Source organism: Saccoglossus kowalevskii, chromosome 10 (assembly GCF_978046115.1).
Source record: "Saccoglossus kowalevskii chromosome 10, keSacKowa6.1, whole genome shotgun sequence".
NCBI classification, from domain to species: domain Eukaryota; kingdom Metazoa; phylum Hemichordata; class Enteropneusta; family Harrimaniidae; genus Saccoglossus; species Saccoglossus kowalevskii.
The window spans coordinates 16,271,842-16,281,937 of record NC_140650.1 but is presented as its reverse complement, the minus strand read 5'-3'; the positions used below and the strand labels follow the sequence as shown (position 1 = coordinate 16,281,937).

Genomic DNA, 10,096 nt, shown 5'->3' with positions numbered 1-10,096 from the left:
ATAACCTCATATTATTATCATTATTTCTTTATTGCGAATAAAAGTAATCTTAAAGCGGAGGGGTTGTAACCTGCGCACGCGCGGGAATTGAATCCCAAGCGACGATAACAATGCTATGCCAAAAACGCAAAGGCTCATGGGTAGACTCTTCGTTGTAAACGACCACGCACTGGCCGTTTGTCGCATGCGCAGGTGACGACTCTCCCGCTTTAACAGAAAAAAATTCATTCCCATACGCTTAGATGCACGATGAACGGTTATTCAAAATAATCGGAATTCAACAAGGTCGATTAGAATAAGCGTCAATCAAGTCGAGTTAAATTCTTAATTCGAGAAATTGCTGGTACGGCCACATTTTGTCAATATTTTCAAAAGAGTCAATCACGAACAATGATTGGCCTTGGCGCATTTAAGGCGACCTGAGATATATTCATAAAGCATTGTTTTCCGTATTGAGTCTTCCTCTGTCAGTCTGTCACCCTAATTATACATATGACAATGTATACAAGCATTCAAAGAGGGGGTATAGGAAAAGGCAGACGGACATGTTTTGTAAGTGTTTCTATAAATGGACTATTAGACGTAGAATAGCGCTAACAAAGGTTGGAAAGGTTATTCTATTATATTCACACAGTGTGTGCGTGCACCCAATGTAGGCTTCGACACGTCAACAAACTAAAATAATCGTATCAGAATTATATTGTCTGCATTTATATCTGAAAACAGCTTTTTCATTTCATTATAATGTTGGACTGTACTTGGAGAGACCAGTCTATTAGGCTATACACCTGTCTTTCGCAGGATCATCTTTTTTTGGTAAGTCTGCCCACTGTTTTTAGTAACCGTGGTCTGCCATTTCGCGATGATCCGCCACTCGTTACAACAATGTGACTGTGAATGTTCGCGTGCATTGAAGACAAAAACAAACACAGTGCGGATAGTTTTTTTTTAATCCTATTTACCCCGACTGGACGCCGCACCTTGATAGGTTTCAAAACTGAAAATGAATTCATAATATAATTTACAGACAACTTCTTTAGAAATACCAGTATCATAGAATGCTTTACCATTGTTACAAAACAAGTACTTGTCGGAATGCTGTGCTAATACATTTCGCATATTTTAGCTTACGTCGCAAACTCGTGCGACAATGATTTCAAAGCGTATAATTCAGAATATCAGAGTTATTAAAGATTTCCCTGACTGTACTGCGTTTTTCTGAAGTGTGCGCGAAACAAAGTTGAGTTATATTCAGTAAAAACCCCGACAAAGGAACAGTGAACCCAGCTTTGAACAATATTAAAAACGTTGTTGAAGAAGAAGGAAATTAAATATCATGAAAATTACTTTCTACAATCATAGACCCTAGAAAACAGGGAAATGTAACTTTTGTCTGAGACAAAACAAAAAAGCACCGCAAAATCCCTGTGTGCAACGCGGGTTTTAACTCTAGTGCAATTAATATCATTAATGAATACAACTGGTAAATACCAATACTGATAAACATTGTAGCCAGTTTTAACTTATCTCTCAGTCTCCTCATGGAACTATAAACCGGGGTTTATAGTTCCATGGTCTCCTCAAAGAATTTTTTATTAGACATGGGTTGTTCATGTTTGTACAGTCTAAAGTCGACAAATCAGTAAGTCCGATTCACTAATTCATTTAATTACAGGGTACCATTCTGCTGAGGTGTTAGACCATGAATGTGTTTATGTTTGGTCTTAATGTTGCAGGCGTTCCGTCTGCATTCAAACCATAGACCTTATAAAACATGTTTTCTAAGGTCTATGTTCAAACACACCGGGTCTTAATCTGCTCTGGATTAGTACCCAAGCAGCTTTGCACAAAATTTACATCTTGCTTTATATTTCATGGTAAACAACCAAATTTACCTACATTTTAACTTGTAAATACCCTGTAAATACATCCCTATCTTTGTTCAATTTTGTTTTGGTTAAATAAGTAAATCGTCGTGAAGATTGAAGTGACTGGAGTAAATAAATGCCCGCTGTCAAGCTTCAAATGATGACATATTTAAAGCCATGTTAACGTCGATACCGGACAACATTGAACGTCACAGCTCATTCATTGGCAAGGCATGCCACTGGAAACGAAATACATGTTAGTTGATTTCCAACGCCGGTAGACGATAGGCTGCTTAGTTCCTGTGTAGTAAAATTGTTTCAGTTTGAATTTATATATATATGTGATTAGGCGACACAAAAAACCATTATAAACGGGGGCACGTTAAAGAGCAGTATTCTATGAGTCTCGAAAAGTAAATGATAACCTCGGGCTGCATTATTAAATCCATGGAACTACCCTGGTAAATACGACGATTTCCAAATTCATAATGCCGTAGTCACGTGATGATATACTAGTAAGTGATGTCATAGTATACACGAGATAAGACTATTTTCTTTCCCCCGAGTACGTTACGTCACGCGTCCCTACGTCTCGTCTGGCACTTAATTGTGGACGCCTGATTACCTTTCACGGTCGACGGGTCAAAACAATAAACCGCTCTCTGTAAATTGTATACGATGTATAACAATAACAAGCCGCCCTTGTTGGAATGCATTTAATTAAATGACGTAACTCATTTCAGTTGAGATATTCAAACATCGGAAATAAGTTCACTCAAACGGTTTCCTTTCTTCTCCGACCGTGAATGCGCGATTCGTAGTGGATACGATCTGAGATTCCATTTGCCCGTGTTCGCCTGGTTGTCAGTGCGCGGTAACCCCAGGAGCGAGCATGCGATAAAACATCTGAAAATACTTATTTAATAGCTTGCACATAATGTTGTCTTGCAATGAGTACCATATATTTAAGGAGGATGGAATAGAAAGGCTGGCAGCATATGGTAACGTCAGATTAGAGCAATCAGAATTTGATAGATATGCAAGGAGAAAAAAACGAATATCGCCAACACTTGGCGGCGCACTTGTTTACCTCAACGTTCAGCGCAATGTCAATTTATACCCTGACGGAACGTTCTTTTGTCTATCAATGGTTTTCATTGTGTGTACAAAGTAGAACTGTCTCGTAAATGAAAACTGTCTTAATGTTTTCAGTTTGCAATAAATTGCACTCCCGGTTAATAAATAGATGTTTATGTTTACCACGATATTTTTAAAAATCTGCTTGTATTTTAGTAAATGACGACAATTTTATCAATGATATCACGTTTTTACCATTTTTTCCTATGGTGTGAATAACATGCCATACAAACTGTTGGCTGGTGAAATAGGGTAACAAAATTAATATCTTGATTGACGGGGTACTTTCTGAAAATAAAAAAATTGTTTTTCTTTAGCGTTGTGCTCTAATTATTTGAATAATATTTGGACAATTGTCTCAAAATTCAGTACAGAACGTAGTAATTAATATTATGTATATTATACGTTCTATGAAACTTCAAATGTATATTCAAGTAATAGACCGTAAACGCTAATGGCCACGGGAGGGGTAAGACTTGTTTTTCCTCTCAAATTGCGTTCTGTTTTCTTCCATCATCAAGAAAAACAAATCTCGTAGCTTGTTTACTCTCGACGAGATCTCGGTGGCGGTCTTGCGTTTAATGTACATGCCAATAATCCAATACGTATTTGCATAGCTCGGTATGCATAGTTATTTGCGCGCGCGATCCGTAATATCCAAATATTGTATATATGTGCATGAAATGAAATGAAAAACAACATTAAAAGCACTCCATATTTCAATGTGGACTCAGCAACAGACATATTAGATAATAATATTTACGAGTTCCAACTTACCCATAAATGGGTTATTTACTCGTGAAATTAGGTCAAATACTATATTAAAATATACAATTTCAAAATACACAATTGACAATATGTTATCGTTATACTAAAATTATTGTATTTTTATATTGTTTACAGCAAGACAAATTGCGTTTAATTGGTCGGGTGTATTTTTGTTTTTCTTTCTTCGGGGCTAGCACGTGGCGATATCTACGAACACGCTAAAACGATCATCATTCAAGTTTTCAAATACGGAAATAATGCTCGCTTTGTGTCACTTCGCGGATATCTGGTCGAAGGGTAATGTGTATTAGGATATACGCGAACATATTAAAATAAATCGGCGATATGCATCGATGGGTCAGTGTCTCCGTCACAATACGGACCCATTACGATCCTTGCTCGTTTGATTGACAGGTACAGGTGTCTGTAGGATATTGCCGGATTTACCGTTCTAATAGCTTCACGCTAATGTGAGATATATTTTCTGCTCTTTTGACTCATTTCCCACTCTCTCTACACTTCTCTCCACCATAGCTCCCTCGCCGGGTACATCCAACACGAGAACGTGACATCGGCACATAAGCTTGTGTGCGTAATTCAACTAGCTGGCGCTGTACAGTCCACAACCCTTTCCTTCCGTCGATGGTTCCCAGCACTAAGCTCAGTGACGTCAGCCAACACGAGAATGAACACCACTTGTGCTGGTTTAAGGCGGGCGTTCCACCATTAAAAGTACAATGCGTTTAATGCACAGTGGCTACTACGCAAGCCAACGTTGGATTATCGACGCCAAGTGAATCGTGGAATGTGTATGTGTACGTTTAAGTGCGATTAAACCGACGAATACACTGCAAGGACGCAGCAGGTAAGAAATAGGTTAATACTTAATTGATTTATACCAGTTGAAGTGGCTGCTTAACTGGAGGAGAGACATACACACCAGCACTGGCAACTGTTTGATACACGATTCAAGGCTATGTTCACACCGTCTGTTGAAGTACGGTCTCACTAAATGTTTCTATTCGCCATGTGTCGTACAATTCGTATTTTTGTTATAATTCAATACAACATAATATGCGCGACCGGAACCACGTTGCTGTATTATCAAATGTACATAAAAGCAAAAATCGTTAATTTGTAAGCTTCCCCAAACAGATTGCGACGTGTCCTGGCGTTATTACAATAATTTTGTAAACAACTTCCTACTAAGACTAGATACAAGTTACGTTCTACGTCTTACACACACTGAAACGACCTTGTTCAACCATAGACCCGTCTATGGTTCAACGAATCTGTTTTTGTTTTTTTTGTTTTTTTTGCGTGTGATAAATAACTATCTGTATTTGACCATTCACAGTATTTGGCTATTCACAGGCGGCGCTATCGTAAAGGAAACGGCATTCACCCTGGATCATTTTCAATAACATTGGACGTAAGCATGTAAGAAAACCTGCAAATCGATTGGTTGAACTCGTCGTTATACCATAAATTCATGTGATCGATGAAAGTGCCGGGTGTGTCACAACACAATTACAGATTTCGATGTCATTGCATTGAGTCGCTGTGTCATTAATTTTAACGTCGGTGTCAAGTATGGTTCTATTTGCTGCAGGTTGGACAAGACGTAAACACATACAACCACCGTAATCTCATTGTCATTTTACACAGGTCCGTTCCCCCACGTTACTCACAAATCCAGTATATCGATTGCCTTCTGACAATAGTGGAATAAACAATAGCGGCAGTTCTTCGTCATCAATAGACCGTAATTGCAAGTATCTGTTGTCATTATTGTCCGAGCTGACTGCGATCAATAAGTTACACATGCTGACCATCGTCCAGTTTACTGGATAACATCAGATCTGGTCGTTGCTGACCACCACAACCCAAGAATGAAACCACCATGTCCATGTGCATCAACGATACTCACTCTGTCAATTGTTCCGGCAACTGGACGAATTCGACGATACTGTTTGAGAACTCTCCTCCGTACAGCGTTTGGCAGGCTGTTTTAATAACACTGCTCCTGGGAACTGTCATTTTATTAACTATCATCGGAAACTGGCTGGTCGTGTTATCCGTGTGCCTAGTACGTAAGCTGCGCACGCCGGCCAATTACCTGTACGTTTCACTGGCCGTCTCGGATCTCAGCATCGCCATCCTAGTCATGCCACTAGCGCTCGTCAAAGAAATTAGCGGTACGTGGATGTTTGGCGAAGAAGTTTGCGATATGTGGATTGCTTTCGACGTTACCATATGCACTTCGTCGATACTGACTCTCTGTATGATTAGCGTGGATCGTTACCTCGCTATCACTAGGCCTTTCAAATACCTCACTAAACGGACGCCTCGACTGATGGCGGTCATGATAACGACCATTTGGGTCGCCTCTGCGCTGATCTCGCTGCCGCCTATATTTGGATGGGGTAACGGCAATGTGCACGCCGACAACGACTGCTTGGTAAGCCAGGACTACGCCTATACCATATATTCGACGTTTGGTGCGTTCTACGCGCCGTTGACTGTAATGATTGTAATTTATGCGAAGCTCTACCGGGCTGCGGATTTGCTCAGAAGAGCCGATATTAAGCAAAACCGTGCCGGTATGTTTAATCCACGGAAACCCAAGCATGTGACCAAAATGGTCAAAACGAACACCAAGAACGCTGGATACGAAAATGTTGTAACATTCCACGTCCCTAAGGAATGCAAGCATAGACATGGGGCTAACATTTCCATGACAGGGGAGAGGAAGGCGGCCAAGACACTTGGCGTAATCATGGGTGCATTTATCCTGTGTTGGCTGCCGTTTTTTATTCTTGCTTTACTCCGACCTTTTTGCAATTGTGAGATTCCGTTGGTGCTGAATGGGTGTTTCCTGTGGTTAGGTTACTGCAATTCTATGCTAAATCCTGTAATATACGCGATGTTCAATAGAGACTTCAGGAGACCTTTCCGTCTCCTTCTCACATGCCGGTGGAAAGAAGTCACCAAGGCGTCAGGTAACCAGAGTGTCAAGCTGGCTTTGAAACTTATGGCCGAAGAAAAAATGAACCGCCGTGATAGCGACAAACAGACTTCGGAGCACGCTAGAAGTATGTTACTCAATGGAAGCTCTCGCACCAAGATACCGGAAATGTCTAAACTATAAGAGTTATTATTTTATAAAAATCGCCATAGTGACCGATTTTCGCTTCTGTGCTGTCTGGTATTACAGTACGTGGAAATGTCGATTCTTCACGTACGACAGTAGTCCCAACAAAGCGTACATAGGATTTAATTGAGCGTAACAAGACTGACTGTTTATGCTTCACGATACTTCTTCCGACGATCCGCGTCGTTATGGTAACTGATCAAGCTACAATTGGAGATGTGGACATGCCGTGCATGTCTGAACGACACTGCTTGCAAATTAATTGTGTAATGCGTTCCTGTTTACATAATGAACATACTTTGAACGCTATTTTTTTTGTTAATAATTGTATTCAGACTTGTTAACTCTGTGTACACATTGAGTTTTATTTTTTTGACATTAATTGAAGTTGTGTTGTGGGTTTTGTTCAATGTCAAAAACATTGCATGAGGAATGTCTACCTGGAACATTTTTGCCACTGCATATTTCACGGAAAATACCGAACGCATGGTGTTTTTGTTAGTGTTTGAAGGGGAGGGGGGGGAGTGAGAGGATGCTGTGCACTACTCCATAAATGGCAAGCGATTACTTGTAATTCCCATTAGACCACGCATATGAGCGCATTTAACATCGATGACTTGATGTACTCTGCAAGGGAGACACAAATGTTATAATGTGAACGGAAGTGTTGTCGGAAGCAATGAGTAAATCAATCAAAAAAGACGTTAATTTAAAAATCTTGACAGTTCTACGGATGAACATTTGAAGATGCGAGGTTCAAAGGTCAAACAACCTGAGGGATTATATGTGTAGCTATCAAACTGCGCTTTGAGGGGGGACAGCTTTGTGTCTCTCCCGCTTTTGAATCTTCTGACGCAACAACCGATTGCGACCTGATCTTTTCGTCAGCATTCGAATATCGGGCATTAAAATGCAAAACGAACCATTTCCTGTCTTGTAAAATTCATTATGTTCGCGACGCTCCAAGATAGGCAAGCCATCAGCGACCAATCAGATAAATGTGCTAATTTGACACAAAGAAGTGTGTTCGCCAATAAAACACGCCACGAGGGAGCTCTTCGTAGTGCAATCAATATTGCAAGTACGCTTTCCGGGCGTCCAATCTCCTAATTGACCCACTCGGCTAAGCCTTAGCAGTAATAGAGAGAAATTAACACGATAGAGATACTAGTAAGAGGTGGGAAATTAATGTATCTTTATCAGATGTAGCCCTGACAAAGATCTTGTTGTAGGAGATGTTATATCGAGCTCTCTGGGAGTTCATAAAAAGAGTCTGATTAGCTACTGCTCTTTCTTAGATTTTAAGTTGTTGCTAACCTGAAATGAACTTCTGGCGGAATAAATCACAGCCGTGGTTAACAAAAGTTGAAACCTGTATAGATTTCCAAGTTTGTTTGTTTGTTTTATTTACATGTCAGATTACTCAGCAAGCGTTATGTTAATATATAGTGTCTCTCTATATAATTACACACCCGGAAAACAAGGTGCGGTACTGAAAGAAAATATAATCGTTTTTATAATTATCATTTTTAGTCTCGATGAATGCCACACAGAGTGTACATATGGAGAGAATTCCTTAATTATTTTTTTTAAAAACATAAGGAAATTTGGAATATGTTACTGGAACTTATTGCTGTCTAATTATAAGACATTCCCTCACTCTCATCCTTCTGTCATTTAGTGGACATGTATAACGCTTAATATCGTTTCAAATACTTAGTATGGGATGTATATCATTAAAATGCTCACGTGTATCACTCGGTATCATTTGACAGAGCGGGTCACTTTTTCCCGACACTCAGACTCTGAAAACTCTCCGTACTAACGGGGTATTTTTTCGAAACAGTTCATACCCTGATGGATTGAAACCATACACATTTGTTCATGATCGGTGTCAATATTGACCTCAGAAGTCCGTCATATTGTATATTAAAAACTAAACCGCTATTGATGTAGACTGGTGATTTCAGGCAACATGTGTGTGTGGCAATTCTTTTCATATTATTTAAATCCAATTATTAATACTGAATAAGCTTGAACTTTACATATGTTTATAAATTATTCAGACTTTTCTTTTTCTTTATACACAGCGATTTATCATGATGGTAAGCATGTTATTTCAGTCAGAAAAATCAAACCCGGTAGATGTAATAAATCCGCGATGGCGTATTCACAAATTACATCGTGGATAAACCGTTATTGTATTAAACGGGGTGAATTAGGTCTATCATGCACCTGTGTCCCTGAAACCAGCTATCGACGTCGCGTAGCAGCACGCTGGGATGGATTCTGTTGATGATGTACTCTATCGAGTACGTAACGGGCAGTTTGGTTTATGTCTGACGAAATTTATTGCGGGATTTAATCTCGCAAGTTTTTTAAAGTAATGTGCGTGCCCTTGACGAAGCTAGCAAACTGCCATCATGATTTAATCAAGCATTATAGTAGGAGATAAGATTATTACTTTAAGGAGCGCGAGGACACTAAAACTGATTGTGACAATGTGACACAACGATCGTGTTTGATTGGTTTTGTCAGCGGCCAAGAAACCGACTCCCCTCAATTTAATATGACATGGCAACTTAAAGCGCGGTGGTCGTCGTGCAGCGCGTGTTCGAATTTCATGTAAACAAACAATGTATTTTACACGTGTTGTATACGTCGCTATGAGTCTCACATCGAACAGGACGCGGCACGACGACTGCCGCCCTTTAATGTACAATTATTGGGACTCGTATTTTAATTTTTTCAGATATTTTTTACAACACGACGTTTCTGTAATTATGTATACAAAAAAACAAAACATGATTGTACACTATGATATTCATGATATTATATTATATTATATTATATAACAAATACTACATCGACGTGATAATGTCCTCTGTGTGAGTTTTTGTGAATGTGTGGGCTGGCTCCCTCAGTTGGAAGGCAAAATTCAAACGCTGAACTAGTCACAGCTACGGGCGCAAAACAGTCCACGAACGAATCGACGTATGTTTTATGTTAGTGAATGCGTTTTCTGTACTGTGTTGGATTCTTTGGCAACCTTTAGTTGTTCGGCTGTACGGCGTGGCTATCCGAAAGGTTTAAGCGTCGACCCGGTGTATAATATTTGGGTTATTTTTTTCTTTGGAGATGTGTACGACATTGGTGTATGCTGACTAGC

General features: G+C 39.6%; 1 protein-coding gene across 2 annotated transcripts; it reads left to right on the top strand.

Annotated features, from left to right (window-relative positions):
* Positions 1-4,466: 4,466 nt before the first annotated feature.
* On the top strand, positions 4,467-9,775 carry LOC100376786 (5-hydroxytryptamine receptor 1F-like). Of its 2 annotated transcripts, none has more exons than XM_085504305.1 (2): positions 4,467-4,638; positions 5,148-9,775. In XM_085504305.1, exon 2 carries the CDS (start codon positions 5,677-5,679, stop codon positions 6,922-6,924), a length of 1,248 nt encoding a protein of 415 aa, XP_085360431.1. In that variant the 5' UTR covers positions 4,467-4,638; positions 5,148-5,676; the 3' UTR covers positions 6,925-9,775. The 2 variants fall into 2 exon arrangements, with proteins under 2 accessions (XP_085360431.1, XP_085360432.1); XM_085504306.1 differs by having other exon boundaries at positions 5,131-9,775.
* Positions 9,776-10,096: the final 321 nt, after the last annotated feature.

Coding starts and splice junctions, on each gene's coding strand:
- LOC100376786 (XM_085504305.1), top strand. CDS start 5,677: ATGTCCATGTGCATCAACGATACTCACTCTGTCAATTGTTCCGGCAAC.